The sequence below is a fragment of the Hippocampus zosterae genome, chromosome 4 (genome assembly GCF_025434085.1).
Source record: "Hippocampus zosterae strain Florida chromosome 4, ASM2543408v3, whole genome shotgun sequence".
In the NCBI taxonomy this organism is placed as follows: domain Eukaryota; kingdom Metazoa; phylum Chordata; class Actinopteri; order Syngnathiformes; family Syngnathidae; genus Hippocampus; species Hippocampus zosterae.
Genome location: NC_067454.1, coordinates 10,302,131 through 10,324,441, shown reverse-complemented (window position 1 = coordinate 10,324,441; position 22,311 = coordinate 10,302,131). Strand labels below are relative to the sequence as shown.

The 22,311-nt window shown below is 42.5% G+C and overlaps 2 protein-coding genes across 2 annotated transcripts; both read right to left on the bottom strand.

Annotated features, from left to right (window-relative positions):
- Nucleotides 1–428: 428 nt before the first annotated feature.
- On the bottom strand, nucleotides 429–13,422 carry alpk3b (alpha-kinase 3b). Its single transcript, XM_052062832.1, has 14 exons — nucleotides 13,251–13,422; nucleotides 12,944–13,159; nucleotides 11,727–11,848; nucleotides 10,939–11,056; nucleotides 9,959–10,808; nucleotides 4,329–6,669; nucleotides 3,546–3,693; nucleotides 3,343–3,470; nucleotides 3,219–3,254; nucleotides 2,871–3,145; nucleotides 2,705–2,793; nucleotides 2,154–2,371; nucleotides 1,780–1,828; nucleotides 429–1,675 (listed from the first exon to the last, which is right to left on the bottom strand). Exons 2-14 carry the CDS (start codon nucleotides 13,069–13,071, stop codon nucleotides 1,378–1,380), a joined length of 4,800 nt encoding a protein of 1,599 aa, XP_051918792.1. The 5' UTR covers nucleotides 13,072–13,159; nucleotides 13,251–13,422; the 3' UTR covers nucleotides 429–1,377.
- A 1,060-nt stretch (nucleotides 13,423–14,482) lies between these two features.
- Nucleotides 14,483–22,077, bottom strand: cry5 (cryptochrome circadian regulator 5). The gene is made up of 11 exons (XM_052062892.1): nucleotides 21,975–22,077; nucleotides 21,230–21,446; nucleotides 20,956–21,150; nucleotides 20,561–20,679; nucleotides 20,323–20,477; nucleotides 20,053–20,193; nucleotides 19,649–19,816; nucleotides 19,420–19,560; nucleotides 18,424–18,575; nucleotides 17,874–18,094; nucleotides 14,483–17,443 (listed from the first exon to the last, which is right to left on the bottom strand). Exons 2-11 carry the CDS (start codon nucleotides 21,442–21,444, stop codon nucleotides 17,385–17,387), a joined length of 1,566 nt encoding a protein of 521 aa, XP_051918852.1. The 5' UTR covers nucleotides 21,445–21,446; nucleotides 21,975–22,077; the 3' UTR covers nucleotides 14,483–17,384.
- Nucleotides 22,078–22,311: the final 234 nt, after the last annotated feature.

The following is a 22,311-nucleotide window of genomic DNA, read 5'->3' as shown; positions in this document are numbered from 1 at the left end:
AATTCCACATGAGTTATAAGGCAATGTAGCCTTTTTGGAAACTCAACTCAACTTTATTTGGCTTTTTGAACTTTTTTACTTGAATAAATAGCTAGCTACTGCATTACAACTGGCTGATGACCAGACCCTGGTGTGTATCCCACCTTTCACCTGGAGAGAGCTGGGGTAGGTTTCAGAAAAATATAGATTTTTTTTACATTAATTATCCCAAACCAAGTCACTTCATATGAAGTTAAGTACACAAAACCAAGAGGAACGTCAGTGTGGGTAAAAGTAAAATGTACAAAAAAACTAGGGTAAGATGTGATAAGACAACTGGAAAATTCACTTTTTTCCTCTTCTATTTTCAGACAGTATGATAATAACTGAATACAAAATATGCTCTTTTTTTAACATAAAATACATGACACACCCTCGCAAAACCTCTCTTTATACATACAGCTTTGTTTTATTTTACAACCAGCTACATTGACCATGACGCGGTTCTGAAGGAATAAACAATGAGTGTGTGTGTCACTGTACATCTGTCATGTGACAGCGCAATTTTTACATTCCTGCATGGTTGGCTTCCAGCTGTAAAAAAGTTGATTTGAACTTAATAATGGTAAACATGTTCAATATTTATGAATGTTGTTTTAATGCACAGAGGACGTTCAAGCCACTGACTCTGTGGTTGTCACGTGAAACATGGCGATAACCAATCAAGACAACAGAAGCGTATATCAGTACAACAATTCAGGCCAACCAGCAACAGTGCTTTGCTCAAAGTGAGAGAGACGAGTGTTTTTAAAATCGGTCCTACTATTGTAGAAATGACAAGAAGACCTGGCAAGACATTTTCACTGCGGTGGAGTTACCAGATAACCAGTACGACTTCTACTACTACTACTAATAATAATAATAATAACCATAATAGTATGTCCTCTTCTTTGTAAAAGTGACTTTTAATTAAGGGATGAAAATAAAACATTATAAGAACAAAATGTCCATATTTATGGTCTAATGTTGGGTCTCTCACACATTAGATTTCAGAAATTAACCACGCAAAAGTATTGTGAAACCATAAAGAAGTAAAAATAAAGAAAATATGGACATCATGTGGGAATACGTTTTATTTCAACAAATTAAAATCTCTGCTCTAGATTATCCCAAAATTGTTGGGTGGGCTTGTGGTCTGGGGCTTCCTCAGACTGTTTACATAAAGTTGGAAGCATGCAATCATTTCTCGGTAAGAAAAAGATTGATGTATCGTCAAGCAGTCCAGCAAGTTGATTAATTGATTTAATCGGTGCAATACTTAAAAGTAAGGGACTTGAGTCTTGAAAAAATAATCCATATAAACACATGGAATGGTATCTGGTAAAGTCATGTCATGCTTCACAATGAGACTTCAACAACAGTGTTCGGGCTCTTTGCGGCGTCTTGCTCAGCTTTTCTGAGCATCCGGGGGCTGCCGGTTGCTCTCCTGCAAGCCTGTGGGCTGCAGGGGCCAGGAGCCTGACTCTTGCGCTGCTGCAATGGGCTTCTGGAGCCTTTGGGCTTGGCTGGTGCCATTAGAGAGTCCAAAAATTTGAGCGACCTCAGGCCCAGCAGACCACAGAAATAGTTACACTGGTGCTGCGAGACGAACCCCTCAAATATTTGAGGCTTGCCTTCCATTTGTAGACCTTGATGTCTGCAGCAACATGAAAATATGATTGTGAGTCTAGAAGATAAATTGGCTATAAAAGAATTTAACACGCATCATTCACTGAAATAAAACTCGAACGAGATACCAACCCTGTATATTTGACTGTAATTCCAACGTTGGTGATCCTTGTATCAACCCCTGAAAAAGGAGCAAAGGTTAGTTTTGTCATTTCTCTAAGATTCATTCACATTTGTCAGGCTTTCTGTGGCAGACCAGATAGCCGGGCAACTTATTATGCAAAACAACCTTCAAAATCTAAAACGGTGATGACTAAATGTGTTTGTAAACTTTGATCTGATGCTATTGCAATAGTTTCTATATGAAAAATTGGAAACACTAATAGGTTTGTGTTTTTTGAGTGGATTTCTTGCTTCGGATTGTCTCCTGTGCTGCATCAGCCAAATCACACCCAAGAACGAGTCGCTTTAACCTGTAGTTGGGTACTCAAGAATCCCCAGTTTACCTTCAAGGCGGGTGATGAGCAGATTTCCATTGGTCCATTGAAAGATCCAGTGCTGCAGAGCACAACACTTGAGCTCGACCTCAGAGGTGGTTTTCATTTCGATCCTCCCCGTATGATCCATAACTACATATTTCTGATAGACTCCAGCCAGGTCAGTCTCCACCGTGGCATAAGGGATGGTGTTTGCTGGCCGATACATCAAGTAGACAGGGATGACCCTGGTGTGTTAAGGATCAGCGTGAAGCGAATGAGATAATGAGCAAAGACAACACACATTTCCACCAAACAGAGCGGTTGAGTTCGGTTGGGTAAGGGGTCATATCATGGAAAATGACTTTTTAATTGTTCGACGACAAAAATTTCTTTCAACAATCAAAGCTCCTCCTTGGTGAAAATGTGACTAAAAGCAATCCTTTTACATCTAGATCAATAACTAGCACACTCACACTCCCTTTCTCCAGTAATGGGGAGAACATATAAACGTGTGACCCAGGACCTCGTGACTGTGAACCGTATGCATTTAAAGTATAAGAGTCCATTGTTAAACTCACTCGAGAGGAGCCCCAAAGTTCTCGATAACTCTTGCCTCTGCGGAGAAAATTTTGCAGTACTCACGAGCCAGATTCTGAATTTTACAGTCCTGTGTACAGAACAATGGAAAATATCAAGTTAGAATTACCTACAACATCAACATTTCCATTTGGAAGAGAGACATACCTGCTTGACTAAGTCCAGGTTCCTGTCTGTGAGGCCGTGTTCCTCCTTGCCGCCGTAAGCGATGTGACGTTGGGCTTTGATGATACACGTATGACCGGATTCAAACACAGGCTCCAGGCCATAGATGACTTTAGCCCTCCACACCTTGCGGCCACAGCCTTTGCCAATACAGGATTTGTGCACCATGACACGGCCGAACAACTTGCTGCCCAAGACACCACTGTCGGCCACGCCCTTGCTGAACACCAATGGCGCCATTTCTATCTCTTCCCCAACTTGATGACAGGACAAAATAGTTGGTAATACGTTCATCTTTTGGTGGTATTGAATGTTAACGTCTGATCTTACCACTGTGGTCCTCACGGAGAGAAATACCTGCCAAGACTGAAAGAAATTGGGAAAGAAAACACACTTAGTGTTGTTGAAGTTAATAATTTCACATCATATATTGATGTGCCAAGTAACTACATACTGTCTGGACCAAGCAGAAAATCAGTTGAGTCACTTCCATAGTCATTTGTGATTGTGCATTTGTAAACTCCAGAGTCTTTGCTTGATGCTTGAACAACAGCCAGATTGACCTGGCTTTCATCTGCCGCACTGAGAGACAAATAGGTCAAACAAATACGGCCAATCGGTATTTTATTAAAAATAATAATGATTCTAGGAACATACCTTTTTGTAATCCGGGCAATCTCCAATTGATTTCTGTACCAAGTGATAGTCGAGTCGGTGAGAATATTGAAGAACTGGCACCACAGTTTAAGGTGCCCCGAGGCATCTGCAAAGCTCTCACTGCGGATCTTACGGATAACCTGAGGGGCTAAAATGAAGAGATGTGACCTTGAGAAGCGCGTTCGTATCTGTTATAAGGCTCCTGATTGCAGAGGAACGATCCATTCATCCCTTTTCTAATCTGCTTATCCTCACGAGGGTCGCAGGCATGCTGGAGCCTATCCCAGCTGTCTTTGGGCAGGAGGCGGGGTACACCCTGAACTGGTAGCTGGCCAATCATATGGCACATGTAGACAACCATTCACACTCACGATCACACCTCGGGACAATTTAGAGTGGTCCATTAACCTGCGTGGTTAAATGCAATACAATTCATACCATACAGAACTCAAACGCATTGTACCACTTGGAAATCGGCATCTAAAAGCTGAAATGATGGCAGCAATTAGTCAACAACTTGTCTATTTTATGGGTGGGCAGAACAATGGATGACTTGTTGACACATCCCAGGCTTTCTTCATTCTAAAAACATGCATTTTAGGTCCACTGACAACTTTAAATTTCCCAAAGTTGTAAATGGTTCTTTGAGTGACTGTTGGCCAGTCAAGTGTGTATCCCACCTCCCCACAACCCAACTCCAGCTCACCGGTAAACATAATGAGGAAAAAAAATCTATAGAGATTACATGGAAAGGAAAACGTTTGGATGTAAAAGGTGCTTTACCTTTGCATGGGTCCCGTCGATCCTTCTCAGTTTTATCACTTTGGATGGGTTCATTGGGCGGTTGGCTTGAAGCATTTGATTCAGCGGTCACATTCTTTCTTCCCAGCATTGGCGAACGTTTTTCTACAGGAGAAGAGCTATCATCCTTGGGCTGAAGAAGGAGAGGTGACCGTTTGGAACTGTCTGGAGATGAAACAATTGACACGGGACTGGTGGGAAGTGTGCCGTCTGGGGGAGAAACCTCTTGCTTCTCAAGTTGGTGATTTCTTCCCAGCATTGGCGAACATTTTTCTACAGGAGAAGAGCTATCATCCTTGGGCTGAAGAAGGAGAGGTGACCGTTGGGAACTGTCTGGAGATGAAACAATTGACACGGGACTGGTGGGAAGTGTGCCGTCTGGGGGAGAAACCTCTTGCTTCTCAAGTTGGTGATCAGATGTTAAGATGGTCTCCTCCAGTTTGTCCTTGGATGAAAGGATCTTACAACGGGCCCCTGAGGCCAATTCTTGTGGAGTCGCAGGAGTAAGCAACGAATCACACTCTCCCTTCTGCGATAAAGGACTGACTTTGAGATTTGAATTTGCGAAGATATCGATCCCTTCAATGTCTTCATCCATTGACCCCCGATGGATATGAAGGTTGTCTTCTTGTGTATCTTCACCATGGACATTTGTCCTGGAAATTCTCAACGCCCTCTGTGGGCCACTGGTTGGACTGTGTTGTCTTATCAGTGTTTGGGAAGTGGTTCCATTAATCTCCTCAAATTTAATGTCTGGGATGAACTTTTCCACAAGTCCCAATTGTTTACCTTGAATCGGATCACTTTTGGTTCTTGATGTGGGTCTTTTAGTTGCTTCCCCCTTCGGATTTACAGGAGCAGAAGGGTAAGTCTTTGAAGAACCTGCGTGGGGAATGGCCGCAACATCTTGATGGCATTGTATAATGAGGGGATCAATAACAGATGAAGGGCGGGGACTAGAATGTTCCTGAAAAGTACTACGCTTCCCCAGATGACTTTGCTTTACAAGATTGTCATTTGGTGAGGTTTGATCACCAACATGTTGAAATGTTCTATCAGGTACTCGTTTTTTCAGTTCATTTTCTACCTCTCTAGGATTAACAGGAACAGAAGAGAAGTTATTTAAAGAACCTGCATCGGGAACGTCTGCCTCATCTATTTTGCCTTCCATGCTAAGGGGATCTATGACAGACGAAGGACAAATACTAGGATCCTCCGGGAAAGTCCTTGTCTTTCCAAGAGGATTTTGCTTCACAAGATTTTCCTTTGGAGACGTTTGATGAACAGGCGTCCTCCCTTGAGTTGCAATCTCTTTCGCATTCACAGGATTAGAACCATTGTTCGTTGAAGAACCTGCATTGGGCAAGGCAATGACATCCTGAGGGCATTCTACGCTGAGGGAATCAGTGGCAGGTGAAGGACAAGGACTTGGAGGCTTTGGAGCAATCTTATTCTTTTCTGGATGGCTTTCCTGCATGAAATGTTCCTTTGGAGTAGTTCTAAAAACATGATTCTTGGGTATGATATCAGGTGCTGTCTTTCTCTCTTGAGCTGTAATTTTAGTTTCTTCATTTCTAAGGTCTTGACGTTTGTCTGCTGTAGTGGGACGTGCTACGGAATCTGCAGGGATGTCTTTAGCACAACTTGTTACCGCTGTGTCATGAGCCCTTATTTGGCCTTTCGTACGTTCTGCAACAGATACGACTCTGGTCAAAGGTTTGGGGATTTCTCGGACGTTTGTGGGTTGCTGTTCATTTAAACTGGGAGTTCTTTTGTATGGGTCAGCAATTACAACTTTAGTTTGTTTATTAAACTGTAATTCCGAGTTGAGTTTTCCACTGGATGTTTTTTTATCCTTATTAGACACAACCATGGGTTTAGGGACTTCAGTGCCTTTATCTCTGGTGTGTTCTAGTTGTTGACTCTTGGGTCTAATAGTGGTTTCGCTCACAGATTTAACAGTCTTTTCTTTTGACGTCTTCACCTTATTTTCATCTGCCTTTTTATAACCTTGTACTCCAATCCCTTCAACACATTTTACAAGTAAATCAGGTTGGCTTTGTCTCTCGGCAATTGAAAGAGGTTCCGATTTTTGTGGGGCCGCAAGGCTTTCCTTTAATCCCTTGGAATGATGCCGTCTGTGTTGTGGTGATTTGACAATAGGTGCGACAAAATGGAGGCGGGGGTCCTCTGTTTTAGCGGCTCCTTTTGGTGGGATTTTCCGCTGCGGTCGTGCATCTGCTGCTGCCAAACGCCGGTCAGGTGGAGCCTCCGGGTTGACAGGTGCATCATTCCCTCTCATCCATGTAGGGGCCTGTGTAACCTTGGGAGACAATACAAGCACATGTTTCCAGGCTGTAAATACTAATGATACTCTATCCCTGGCTGTGCAGGACTTGGGAAACGTGTAATTCCAACAACAGCAACAGTGTAACCAGCAACAAGCATGAGTACAAAAGCTACAATATTTCTCATTCACTCCCAAAGACGTATTTACCGGTAGATGTCTTTTCAGATGACACATTTATACCCAGCTCCTCATTTTATATTGACTGTACCTGAAAAGGGTCTGAAAATGGCTGGCTATTTTCAGACTGAAAAGACATCAAAATACGTCTTTGGGAGTGAATGAGTTAAGATGTGTCTTCTGTGATGGCTAATCAGAATGGCACTTTTTGCATGGCTCTTAGACCATGCAGATGTTTCTTTTTGTTTGTTCTGTTTATTTAGTGATGACTGTGATGCAAAACTGTAATGCACAATATCATCCTCAGGCTCATTCTTTATAGAGGGAATTATATAAACGTAATGATTCTTTTTTTTTTTTACCCCATTGCCAGCCTGTTGCATGTGTAAACATGAGTGCAATTCTCACATTTGTTGACTCAACTCAACTCACTTACTTGAAGAGGCGACAGCCTGATTTAAGAGGCCTTTATATGTACACATTGTCCATTGGCGTGACTGTGATTGTGAATGGTTGTTCGTTTATGTGTGCTCTGCGATTGGCTGGCAACCAGTTCAAGTCAAGTCAAGTCAACAGTATTTATAGAGCACTTTCAAACAGCCATCGCTGCATACAAAGTGCTGTACATGGAGCGATTTAACATACACAATAAACAGTAAGACGAATCGGTAATAAAGGCGGTAGAAAGCACCAAGCAGTAAAATCAAGAACAAATCTAAATCATGCTGAGTCGAACGCCAAAGAATACAAGTGAGTTTTGAGGAGGGCTTTAAAGATGGGCAGCGAGGAGGCTTGCCGAATGTTCAGTGGGAGGTCATTCCAGAGAGAGGGACCAGCAACAGAAAAGGCTCGATCCCCTCTGAGCCCCAGTTTAGTTCTTGGTACTTCTAACAAAGACTGGTCCACAGACCTGAGGCGCCGGGCAGGTGTGTCGGGGCGGATGAGCTCAGAGAGGTAAGGTGGCGCGAGATTATTCAGAGATTTGAAAACAAAGAGGAGGATCTTGAAAATAACTCTAAAATGAATGGGGAGCCAGTGAAGGGATGCCAGAGTAGGAGTTATATGCTCCCTCTTACGAGTACCAGTCAAGAGGCGAGCAGCGGCATTCTGGACCAGCTGAAGGCACTTAATGGAGGACTGACTGACTCCAAAGTACAGGTTCAAGGTGCACGCCACTTACCTTATTGTTTAAGATACTGTATACTCATGAAGAATTTCTTTTTTTTTAATGCAGTTCTCAGATTATAACCATTATATCGAGACTGACAACACTTTTAATCCTTCTCTCCCTGTGTGGGTTGCTTGTGAACCTCATCTGTGTTACCAGAGGCCACAAGTGACCTAGTGATAGGTGCAAGTTATAGAAACACTGAAATGGAAATATAGTCCGATTCAGAATAGGCCCAGCAGTTGAATTTTATTGCTGGCAAAGTAAGACGAGACAGTGAAGATGATCCACAAATGCAACTTTTCCATCTGGTAGCTCAGTGGTGGAAAACAATCACACGTTTTATATGAGAGCATTGATCAAGGAAATACAGAATTCCGATACATTATTACAAAACATCTTGCTTATGCAACATTTGAAACCCGTTCCTGTTAAGTTACAACAGGGTGATGAGTACAGCATAACAGCTCTCTGATTTGTGGTCGAGACAGTGTCAAATCCACATCATGCCCGAACATGAGCTGTACTCCCTTTTATAATTAGCAAGCGGTTCCCCGAGTCACATGACATTCCATAATGCAAAGCAGATGCGATAAGGAAGGATAATAATGTTCACTTCACTCATTTTATGCGGCAAAAATTGACCCCAAAAGCCTTTAAGAGTATTCTAATACAATTATTTGTTTTAAATGATGACCAATGTATCGCATGTTTTACCTCCTGCTCCTTTATCTAATCTAGAAACGCTCAGGTCTATTCACAAGCTCTGTGACTGTTTTGCGTTGACGTGCGATTACAATGGCATGTCAATCATTTTGAGAGGCACTTGAGTTGAGCTGCGTCTTGTCTCACTGATGTCAGTCAATGTGCACACGGTTGCATCAGACTTGCCCTTCTCCAAGTACACATTGGGATGGGATTTTGCCACACCACTTTAAAAGTGAAATAGTACAGTCCTGTCCCACTTATTAACTTCCTACTGCTTCCAGTAAACAGTGAACTTGCATCATTAAAAAAAACAAAAACAAAAAAAACCAAGTATCTGTACAGAAATGTATCCTCTTGCTTTAAGTCATGACACTGATAATGGTAAATGGAAATCAGTCATGGTGTGAATGTGAGTGTGATGGTCTAGCAAACAGTCCAGTGTTCACCATTCACCTTCCGTACCGCTTGATCCTCACTAGGGTCGCGGGGGGCGCTGGAGCCCATCCCAGCCGCCTCCGGGCAGTAGGCGGGGGACACCCTGAATCGTCTGCCAGCCAATCGCAGGGCACACAGAAACAAACAACCATTCGCACTCACACTCACACCTAGGGACAATTTAGAGTGTTCAATCAGCCTGCCACGCATGTTTTTGGAATGTGGGAGGAAACCGGAGCACCCGGAGAAAACCCACGCAGGCCCGGGGAGAACATGCAAACTCCACACAGGGAGGCCGGAGCTGGAATCGAACCCGGTACCTCTGCACTGTGAAGCCGACGTGCTAACCACTGGACTACCGGGCCGCCGTTGTCAACAAAAATAAGTACCTTCTCCCTGCGACGGTGTGGCTATACAAAACTGATTGGTTGGATAATTTGAGTCATTATAGGACTACCAATGACTTCCAGTTTAAAAATGGCAATGAGGTCATTGGAGATCTGCGCTCTAGTGGTCAGTGCTTTTACCAAATGCTGTCATACCGAAATAAGATAAGCGGCATATTGGAAACAGCTCACACTGTGATGCAAAACTGTAATGCACGATATCATCCTCGAGCTTATTCTTTATAGAGGGAATTATATAAACGGAATGATTCTTTTTTTTTTTATCCCATTGCCAGCCTGTTGCATGTGTAAACATGAGTGCATCACACAGCTTCCCATTGCCACTGGAATGCTCTGACACTGTTGCTGCCATAAATAGCAGCAGGGTGCCTGTGTTGCCTGGAATGATGCTCCCATGAGCTCATGGGAGACGGAAAAAAAAGCTCACCTCATTCTGCGTGGACGGATTCCTTTCTGTCACTTTTGTTTCCTTTTGCGGCGGCTGATCTGAGGTCTGGTCAGGTGAGGGACCCTTCTTCTTAAGGATGCCATCCACTGATCCAGGATCAGCTGTGTGGTGCATGACTCGGTTCGAGGGCTGTTGGGGTTGTGGCGCATTTCGAAATCTGGAGGGTCTGCGAGGGTCCATCTCTGACACTTTCTCGTCACGTTTAAAGACACTTTCCTTGTCTTTCTTCACACCTTCCGGAGTTCGAAGTGCCTCCGAACTTTTTTTCCTTAACAATTTTCCAAAAGGCGCTCTGTTTTGACGTTCTGCAATGTTTCTGCAACTCTCTACCTCTATGGGTTCCTCGGGCTTCTTCTCACTTCTGGGGAAAATCTTGATCTTCTTCTGGACAAAAGGAGTCTTGTCAATACCACCAAGGATTCCATTCTCATTTGTTTTCGCACAAGTCTTAGTCAAGGGTGCCGATTTCTCTCCCACCAATTCCTCCACTGGTTTCTCCAACCTCACCTTTGAATCATCACAGACAGACTCAATTAACTCCTCCGTGACCTTGTCCTCCGTGGAGCTCGGTATGGTCAGGAGGACCTCCGTGGTGGAGCGTCGCTTCCTCTGCGAGCGTTCGGGGCTGATTTTGCGAATTGGTTCCTGGTTCTCCTTGCCATCAGTTTCTTTGCCTCGGCTCTCCGCTTTCTGCTTAATTTTGGCAAAGTAGCGCTGGTGGATCTTGAACTCGTTCATTGCGCCCACCTCCAGAACCCCGGAGCACGACACGATGCCTTTGGCGTTAGTGGCCGATACCTGGTAGATGGCTGCGTCCTCCAAAGTACAACTGCGTGGAGAAGACCATTCGAATTTTAACAATATTATAAGTAGGACATGGGGCCTGATTCAGATACAGTAAACAATGTATTATCCCATTAATGTTAATATCTTATTTCACACTTTAATAGTACACATACTTGTAAATATGCAGAGAATGCGTTTGCCCATTGCGAAATATTTCATATTTGGGAAGTCCACAGAATCTGTCCAACTGTTTGTCATCCTTATACCAAGTAAGTTGAGGAATAGGATAACCTGTAAGAGACAAGAGGTGAAAAAAAAGAAACAAATCAAAAACCTCAAAAGTACTATTAATACCACGATAAATTAAACAATAATCACTATCACCATCATCATCATTTGCAGTCTAAACGCGAGGTTCTGATCAATATTGTGAGTTAAAATGAGTTAAGCAGCAAAATCCACCCATCTTTTTAGCCAACTTGGAGAGCGCCCATTTTCCCACATTCTGCCAAATGACATCATGGTAGCTCAGGGCTCAGGTAACAACCACCTGTTTTCTGAAGCTGAACCATGATTGTTTGTTAGCCCTTAGGAACTGTAATGTCATTTTCAGTTGACCAAATGTGGCAAAACGGCTGCCTCCTGAGATGGGCAAAAACAGGTGGATTTTGCTGCTTAACTCATATGCCAAAGACACAAGACTAACTTTTTTTATGTTGTAAGTTTGAGTGCATTTTTATGTATGGAAAGTGCAATATAAATAAAGTTTGATGAATTAATTGATTGATAATGAGAATTCTGTATTGAATTTATGATTGTCAAGAAAATGTTTGGGTTGACTTGCCCTTTAATACAATCGTTATAGTTATGATTTCCTCATTCAATATGCTGTCCATGGATGCATATTTTTGTCCCAACTTAGCCCGGAAGTCACACTTGACGAACAAATGCCGATGCTCACCCGTCACCACACAGAAGAACTTGACATTGGAGCTCTCTGACACAGCTTTGGACTTGAGAGTGGTCAAGAAGGCGGGCTGTGTTTCCTGTGTCAGTTGAGCTATCACGCTGCACAGTGTGCTCCTGTGCACAGGGAAGACGTTCAATTCGAATATCAATAATCAGTTCGATTAGAATATACTGTTTTGTGCTCTAGTCCCCCACTCCAGCCTTGTAGATGACATTAATGTGAATTACCATCTTGAATTTGTGAAAATGAATTCTTTAAGCCGTATGGTTATTCTTGCTAATTTACAGAATACACTGTAATGATATAAACAAATCGTATTTGCTTGTTCGACTAGTGATGCCTGCCCACTGGTGTTGCTCTCCTTTGTGTTGGGGTCAGTGGACGCTTTCAGAGCCCATCACACGCTACTCATGAGCGAGAAAACCAAACATGACACAAGTGCGTTTCAAGAGTCTCCATGCACATAGCCTTTGGCCTCCAGGCACCGCTTCATGTTGCTGTTTGATTTAACCCTAATCGATTACACATGAAATACAACGGCTCGTTGGCTTTAATGAACAACATGAACAAGAAAATATCTGGTCTCTTCATCTTATTATACATTGCAAAGAGTACACAAAGTGTCTCGCTACTATGCTTGACAAACAATTTCTCTGTTAAGTAATAAGGCATGTTTTTCGATATCAAGTATATATTTGCCTCAACTTTTTTTCTGGGATTGTTTTTCCCTAAACATTTTTCCTTTTAGCTAGCCATATTACAAATTAAAAAATGGTCTCCCCTGTAGATACACCTATTTTATTTTGCCTCTTTTTAAAGAACAACAAAGTCAAAATCAAAACACGCATTTCTGGTGTATCATTTTTAGGAAAACGCAGGGTCCAATGAAAACGTGTATCTCCAAATTGTATTTGACCCCTTTTAATTAAACATTAAGTGTAATAGAAACCTTGTCATTTTTTTCCTTTCTAATTTTCTAACTAACAACGTTAAAAAGTTGTAATTGATGTCGCTTATATGTATTTTTCATATAATAAACTAGTATTTCTCATTAAGTAGGGATTTTTTTCCTTTTATATAATTTTTTTTCCTTAATTAATCACCTGAGTACTCTCTGAGGAGATAACCCTAGTATGCGTTGAGTCTAATATTCAAAAGAATCTCTCTGTAGCTGAGGTAAAGTGCATAAAGTCACAATCCCACTGTACCTGTTCTCTGGCCTGACGTTGGAGATGTAGCTGCAGCCTCCAGGCCGGCTATTGCCAGTGATTCCATTCCCGTGGCCGAATCTTCCATTAGCGGAACGGGAACGTGGCATTGTCCGCCGTGAACCCATTTCAATGTGCTCTAAAGTTCTAGTCCCCTAAAATATTTTCCTTTTTTCTTCTTCTTTTTAATTCCTTTAAGCCACTGTAGAAAGGCAGCTGAAAAGGAATAACGCACATGCTAACTGAGACCAAACGCTATAACATAAAATCACTGCTCTGTACAGTATCCTCAATGCAGTGCACTTACCAAGGAAGAGGTCACGTCCCTCTTTGACAGATGCCCCACAGTTCTGAATTGAGGCTCTGTTTTCCAAGCAGACACAAGCATGTGTACACATAGCCTGCTCCTTCTGCACTATTTTTAGTGGGCTCTCAAATAGGCACAAGAATGCCTTAACCGCCCCCCCCAACCCCCTGACCCATCACCACCCGCCAGGACCTGCCACCCACCCGACCTGCCTGTACATTGTATACAAAAGGATGCACCAGACGGTCAAACAGCACGTCAACGCTGAACAAAGATACACTAAACAATGATATCAGGGTGGAAGTCAAGTCAAGGACGTTGCATATTTGGTAGCTTCCAAAATAGAACAACAAGTATTGGTGAGCATGACTTTTTTCCTTGAATCACTTTAAGAACCTAAGAAACCATGTTTGGTAGCTTAAAGTGGAGTTTACACATGAACTATGAGCCAGTAGATCGCTACTGGCCATTTAGAAAGTGATGCATCATTATTATGAATCTAATGGTAATGGCAAAAAAATTTTAATTGGATTGGAGGGTTACAGTTTTGATTTCAAGGAACACCCTGTAAATGGTTGTTTTGACAATGAGGAGGTATAATTCATTCATCTTCCGAGCCGCTTGATCCTCACTAGGGTCGCGGGGGGTGCTGGAGCCTATCCCAGCTGTATTCGGGCAGTAGGCGGGGGACACCCCGAATCGGTTGCCAGCCAATCGCAGGGCACACAGAAACGAACAACCATTTGCACTCACACTCACACCTAGGGACAATTTAGAGTGTTCAATCAGCCTGCCACGCATGTTTTTGGAATTTGGGAGGAAACCGGAGCACCCGGAGAAAACCCACGCAGGCCCGGGGAGAACATGCAAACTCCACATAGGGAGGCCGGAGCTGGAATCGAACCCGGTACCTCTGCACTGTGAAGCCGACGTGCTAACCATTGGCTACCGGGCCGCCGAGGTATAATTCGTTATTTCTAATACAAATATTATTGTTAGGCCTCTATTTTTTGCATTATTATTATTCGCAGAATTATTACATAAATATTAAAATTTTCATTTTTAGCCATGTATTTATTTTTACTTTTTCATGGTTTATAGATTAAAATAAACACAAGTTGGGGCTGTACACACTATGTCATTCAATCAAGTTATTTGATTAAACAATGCAAAATATAATAATAATCAGCATTATTTGAGAAGCAGTTTTGGACTGGATTGATTAAGAAGAAAAAAAAAATATGGTTGGGGGGAGTGGTTTTCTTTCGTTAAAAAGACAATAATTTGGAGTAACACGGTTCTCATACTGGTCTAACTTTTTTTTAAATACATAAAACGAGAAGGCTTCATTATCAACCGACAATCATTTTGTATCCCAAAGGAGAAGCAATTGAAATAGAAGAGCCCTACAAGGGTACAGCTCACTAATGACCGCATGCTTCTCATCTTGACACACACACTCTTTAGACTTGCATGCATGTACAATGTGATGAATTAAAAAGTCCCTCTCTCCCTTGTGTGTATGTGTGTGTGTATTGCTATGCTCATCGGACTTCACTTATCACATACTGTAGCACGTATTCACATTTATTTTCTGGACCTAAAAGCCACTATTATCAAAATATAAACGCGACATTATAATGACTGTGACTGATCTCCACTGCGGTAAACAGCTGCCACTTTATTTTGTAAGCACAGTTACCTCATCGTGGTCGGGATATTTAGGACAGGGTGTGTACTGATAGATCAAAGCCCCCGAGTGTGGAAACATCACTGATGTAATGTGACCACCCTCCCTTTCTATACAACGAAAGAGGAACACAAACTATCTCACCAGACATCGAGTGCTGTCTTTTTTTTTATTATTACTGGCCAACTGACTGTTAACCCTTAAAATTGGGACTAAATTTCACATGGAGTTAATCAACTTGTGAGTGAATCTGGATGATAATTTCAGTATTCATACTTTTTGTTTGGCGTGTGTCTCGGCTCAATAAAGGTTGGCAAACACCACTTTAGTGCGTGATATGTAAAACCAAAATTCGATGCAAATATGCCCCCTTGTGGCTATGATCAATATACGAATAACATGAGAGCAATCTGATTGGATGCTTCGCAAAAGCTGTGATGACATCATTGTGAATGTCAAACGTAAAAATTGAATGGTGAGAACGGGTTTGAACATCACAGCAATTATCGTTAATAGCAACTCCCGAGATACTCCAGTTGATTTCGAATGTAATTTTTAAAAAAAAAATCTCAACATTTTCCATGTTTCTCGGAGAAACGTATCTGTCAAAACTCAAGTCGTATGAAGTCACAATTTCTCTATCACATGGTTGTTGCCTCATAATGAACTATGTATAGCCTGCACTCTAAATCCCACCGTGGTTTAGCGGGGTAGATTTATCGTGGGGGGGGGGGGGGGGGGGGAATAGACAAGACCCCAGGGCCGAGATACGGCAACAACACAATGAAGCAAAAAGCAACAACACCCTAACACTAACGGGAGGCATCAAATGACTCTCTCGAGGAAACTAACCTCTGTTGACCATGACACATCGGTCAGAGTGAACGTCAGCAGGGTTTCATTTTGCTGTACAATTAAGCGACCGAAATTATTTCTGTGTTGGATAACTGATTTCATACAACCAAAACCGAGATGATGGATTATCGTGTCTGCAAAGGCATTTACGCACAAGTCAATTCAATAAGATTTAAAACAGTGGGTGTCTAACATGCAGTGGAACTCTTCCCCTGCGATGCTGATAAATCAGCAGTGGGGTCCACTATTCTCTGCTGTCTGCTGATCCAACCGGGTTGTTTGAGCACCACGCTGCCAAATGTTTGCAATTGTGACGTGTCGACGCAGATAAACAAGGAGTGTCGAAAGAGGAAAAGGAAAGGGGATCCGCTCGCATACTTGCACACTGTTTGTTTGATGGGTCTCTCTGGAAACTGAGCTGCATTTTGTACATCCGCCGAGGCAGTGATATCATCTTCTGGATATTCACACCAGCGTCATGTCCAAGGAAGCGGCAACGGGAGAATACTAGACTTGATGGGACAGCTGACACACGCATACATGGAATGCCGGCACGTTCCTCAGGATTGCATCACTGTTGTTAAATAAAGCACGGTTGTTCTACACCACATTATTGCCATTGCATCTACCTTTCTGACACTAGTACACATTGTTATCGGCTCGTACCTCATTTTACAGCCAGTGATAGAATAAGCCAAGTAAATGATCTACAAGTCCATTGAGATTTTAGTTAGCGCAGTAAATTTGCAGTGGCCTAGCCGTATTTTTGAGAAGCTTTTACGTGTAAAAGTGAGTCACACGACCATCATGAAATATTCTTTCAATTGCAAAAGAAAAGACGATTTAGACCAGTGGTGGGCAAACTACGGCCCGCGGGCCGAATCCGGCCCATTGGTCTTTTTAATCTGGCCCGCCGAAGGTCGGTCCACAATTCAGGTTCGATGTGAATGATTGCATTCAATTCAATTGAATTTGTAATGACAGGCATTTCACCGCCAGGTGGCGTATTGACTTGAAGTTGCAGAAAACGGGGGGGGGGGGGGAATCTTTTCGACCACCTTCTAGGACCTCTGTATCGCTCTACTTCTACTGGTCTGATCATAACCCATCTACAGCAATGCACAGGCTAAAATAGGTCATCAACAACACTGTTGTCATTTAAAAAAGTATATTAATACAGTACTTTCATGCTTTTGTTCTGTTGATGTTTGATATGGACTGTCAACAAATGCAGTTTTTTTTAAAATGTACCATAGCTCGTGCTGACCTGTCAAATTTTAAAAGTCAATGCGGCCCCCGAGCCAAATAGTTTGCCCACCCCTGATTTAGACTGTTTGAACATGGTAAAAATCGTCAATGCTTTCAATGTACATGTGGACACAACCATTACAGTATGGAAAGAATAAAGCTGACATTTCACGGGTACAGCAATAACGCATTCATCCACTTCCAGCTCCAAGCTCCAAGACGTCAGAAACACACCGGCAAGAACAACCTCTTCACAATATACCTCAAACAAACAAGCAAACCGATGCCACCAATCTAAATAGGAGATAACCAAAGAACTGTAACAAATGTAGCAGCTGGACTCATTTCTTTCCTTTCTTCCTCAACATGTCAACAACGGAAGGCGCCTTTCGCTTCACACCTGCAAGATACAACACCAGAGGGAAATGCAATATTTGATATGGGTCACAAAAACGGTTGCAACGGCCACTTCATTAGGTGCGCCGCAGTGAACAATGCAACATCATCTGACTTGTCGCCCCGTTTTAATCCGTTGAAATATAAATACAAAAACATTTCTGAACATTTCTTTGCAAAATCCTGATTAATTAATAATGTCTAAAATAAGAAATTCTTTTTAAAAAATTGATCTAAAATAAGAAATTCCTTTAAAAATTGATTCCATAGTCAAATGATTCATTGAAGGCATTTTAACATTCTGAACGAACAAACAAGTGCAACAAATAAGTTCACCACGATTGATTTTCACTCGCAAGCTTTAAATGTACGTACAATGGTGGGTGTGCCTAATGTTGTGTCCCGTGAGCGTGTTTTAAAACGTGTTTGAGCACCTTGCTTCTTGCTGGACGATTCGTCGGCGTCGGCGGACCTCTTGGCGTACGCCAATTTCATCCTCTGTATGTTCTTCTTGCTGATGACTTCGTGTTCCACAATGGGATGCGGATAGTCTTTACCCACAATGCACCCTGCTGCCTTCTGTACGCTGCCTGGTGCTTTCCAAGGCTCATAGATGTACTGAGCGGGGAACTTCTTCAGGACGGGAAGGTACTTCCTGAAATGAGTGAAAATGCCAACACTTTGTTTTGATGATAATTGTACTTAAAAGCATCACAGTCAGCTCGTGGTTAGCGTGTCTGTCGCGCGGTTCTGAGTTTCAGTGTTTTAATCTACACTAAGAAGCTTGAGTGGGTTCTCTCCGGGATACTTCGGCTTCATCCCATATTCCAAAAACATGCATTTCAAAAGTTTTAAATTGTCCTTAGCCGTGAATGTTGAGTGTGAATGGCAGTTTGTCTAAGTTTGTCTGACAGGTGACGAATCCAGGGGGCACCTTGCCTCTCACGCCAAAAGCGCTTTTGAAAAGGAGATGGATAAACATACTTGATGTAGTCGCCATTTTTGTCAGTCTTCTTGCCAAACGCCACGGGAGAGTAGACTCTGAAGTACTGGTGGAAGAATGCGCTAGCTGAGAGCCACTGCCAGTTTCCCGCATTGAGAGCCCAGTCGCCATCTAGCAGCAACGTCTCGAAAACCTTCAAGAATGAATAGGAACACACAAAAACGGCAGCCATCAGTGCTGCTGACCTCTGCCGAGGCTTGAACGTGATCTTTACCTGTGAAATCAACAGGTTCCAATAGGAGAATATCAATCGCTTAAATAAGGTGTCGTTGTGAGGGAACAAAAGGCTTCTGCGATCACAGTAAATGATGTAAATTACATTTCATGATATGCGGAATTTATTATTTGGTTATTTAATGTGACTACTTATGACGGACATCATATGTGACGAAATTCGGGTCAGCTTTGTTTGACTTTACACATTTTGACCTTGCACAAATGTATAAAAAATGGTATTCAATTTTCGTGAGGGTAACAGTTGTTGAGTTTTACTTTTTTTTTTTAATGCTCATATTTCACACCTTTTTTCCTGACTTGAAAATCTGGAACAGAACCAAATCAAACAGATTCTGACCCTGTATACACACGGTAACTTTGTTGAATCGGATTATTTTTGAAAGAGATATTACAATTTTCAGTTTGCACATTTTTTTAAAATGACGTCCCACCACCAATCATTTTTTAAAATTCAGTCATGATGTATGGATTCAAACAAACATCTTGATCAGCTCTTGTTTGATTTGACAAGTTTTGATCTTGCAGATTAAATTCTCTTCAGATTGGGTAAAATCACACAAATGAATATAGATTTGTGGTTATGCAAATTAGCTTTTCAAAATGTGAACGTCACATCAAAAAGAAATCAGATTCGAACCCCGTCGTCAATCATTTTTCCTCATTTTGCATGTCATGATTAGTTCTTGGAACCAAACCAAAATTTCACTCAAATCCGGATCAACTTGGTCTGATAAATTGACCTTCTGCCCTTCCTCCCAGCTGATCCACAGGTCTCCTCTGGTGAGAAAGCAGGCCACGGCATGTCTGGCCAGGTGATGGATCCATCCTTCTCGTCTCAGCTGGGTCATGATGGCGTCGATGAAGGGGAAACCCGTCCGAGCCTTTGCAAAATAAACGCCCCCGTGACGACTTCCAAAAAAAGTGATGCCGTTGTCGTCGCATCGATAACACGTGACATGATTCTCATACCTCCCTCCAGGCAGTCAGGTAGTCATGATTCGTGTCCCAGTCCACTTGAGTGCACACAGGGTTGCCCTCCATCTTGTTAAAGTTGGGGACGCCGACACTGGCCGTGTAGAAGAACTCTCGCCACAATAACTGTCCGTGCAGGGACACTGGCGGATCGGAATGCTTTTTCTTCGAGAAAAAGTTTAGTGGTCAGCATAAATCTCAGTTCAGGGTGTACCATGCATCTGGCCAAAAGTCAGCTGGGATCAGCTTCAGCTCATCCAGGATCCTAACGTGGACAAATGCTCTAGAAAAATTGATGGGATAGTTTGAACCCTAGCCCCTTGACTTGAAACTTTAAGTTTGACAATCCTATCAAAACCTGGTCGGATGCTCAGTTTCATGACGACAATAATAATACTCACTCCCTTGTAGACTTCGGTCAGCCTCCACCAAAAGGTGCGCGCAGACAGGCAGCCGAATGTGACGTAAGGGCTGAGGACCGTGGTGCTCGGGCTCAAAGAGTTGGGGGATGTCTGAGGTTTCTCAAAGCCGCACACCCATCCCTGAAGGTCACACATACACAAGCCGGCAGATTAGTGAATATTAACCATTCTAAGAAAAATGACACTTCTGTCTTTCTCATGAAGAGACCATGTGTCAACTGGAACGATGACAAATTTGACAGGAATTACAGTTTTTTTCATATTTTCCTCCAGTCGCCTCAAAGCTTCTTGCTCTCCTCCTGGGAAAGGCTCCTCTCCGACTTCCGATGTATCATGACCAAGCTCATCCATTGACGGAATCGGATAGTTGTGTGCGTCATCTTCTAATTGAGTGCTCTTCACATCTTTTGAGGATAGACTCTCATTACTTTTTGTGCTGTGTTTCCATGAGAACTATATGACAATTAAAATGAGTGAGATATGTGACCTTTCATGTCTTCTTCAGTGGGAGCGGGAATTGGCTTCTTCGGGGGCCCGAGGGTCTTCACTAAAGCCTGCATGCGGTTGTATGTGAGGGGGGCTTTCCCATTATTTTCCTCGATTATTCTGGGAAAACAAACAGTAAGAAAAAGGAATATCATACAGAGGGTCGTTTATTTCTGTAGTTCAATTTCAAAAAAGTGATATTCCTACAGATGTTTTTATAGAAAAATAAAAGTATTGTAATGTCTTGAGATGCACCGATATATCACAGCATAGGCAAAACAACTACTATACCGCGACTAGAATTTCGCACAGGGCGGCATTGGAAAGAAGATTTTAAATCACAATGGTTCTTTCTCCTTGTTAAATAAAAGGGGGGTGGGGTGGGCGGCTACTTACCGGTCTATGTCATAAAGCGTGTGGGACACTTTATACACGACTTCCACCCCATGTTCTTTGGCGAGTGCGGCCACCTTCTGGTCACGGGATACGCTGTAAGGCTCTGTGTCAAACTCGTAGGTCAGCTTTGTTATTTTCCACTTGCTGAACAGTTTGGGGAACATGTCTTCTGGCTTGCCTCTCACAACAAACAGCCTAAAAGATAGGGAAAGAAAAGACATCAGTGACTAAAATGACCTTTAGCATGGTCATAGTGTTATTGCTGAATGTCTACCTAGAGTTGAGCAGTCTGAGGCTGCAGTCCAAGTCTTTGAGCGCCCCCAGCAGGAACCTCCAGCGGTTGATGCCCACCCATCTCTTGTCAAAGAGATGTGGATCGAGGATGAACACCGGATAAAGCTCCTTGCAGTCCCTCAGAGCGGCCATCAGCGCCGGGTTGTCGTGCAGCCGCAGCCCTTTACGGAACCAGTGGATGCATCTATGACCCATTTCTGTAGACACGAGACAAAAGGCTGTCAAAATACAGTGGGGATATTTTAAAAATGCGTCACTGTTATTATTGTAGTAAGCATAACGTTAGGTACACCTGCAACATCAAAACAGATGCTGAATAGCATAAGGCGGAGTGTCTTTTAATCTCTCAGTGTTATATCCAAAACTGTAGAGTGTTTACGTTGTTTAGTAACATTTATATTTTATTAATTTTAACAAAGCAATAAATGCATTTTTGCAGCTTTAAGCAAATGTACATAGTGGATCAGTAACTACAGTATTAAACAAATAGTTTTGTACGGCAGTTTAATCTGATGTAAATATCCGGTTAATGTAATTTCCTTTTGTTTTATTGTTTCACCAACAAAAGTATGCAGTTTGATCAATTGTTGTTGGTGTGAAGAAGAGTGCAGACGTCAAATTTTAAACAGCATCAACTTGGGGAGTTACCGCCACTAAATTAATTTGTCAACGTGCACACAGACTGGCCAATGACAACAAACATAATGCAAAGTAAATGAATCTACCTTAAAGACGTCGTTTATATCTCTCAACCGATGCTTGTCTCGATTGGTGTTTGGTAACAACCACGTTGAAGAGTTACAAAACAGGAAGTGTGCTAGCCAATCAGAGGAGGACAGAGGCGGTGCGTCAGAGATACCTACGCGCGCTACATTTGTGGTACAGTACACACAACGGCCACTAAATGTCGCCACAATCCATGCAAAACACGTGAAGAAATGCTGCATTCGAGGGAGGTGGAAAGTCGGTAAAATCCCTTGCTGATATTCCCAGTTCCGACGTCAAAACCTTCTTGGCGGATGTAAACAAAGATGGTTGATTCCGATCAATTGTTTGTTCTTC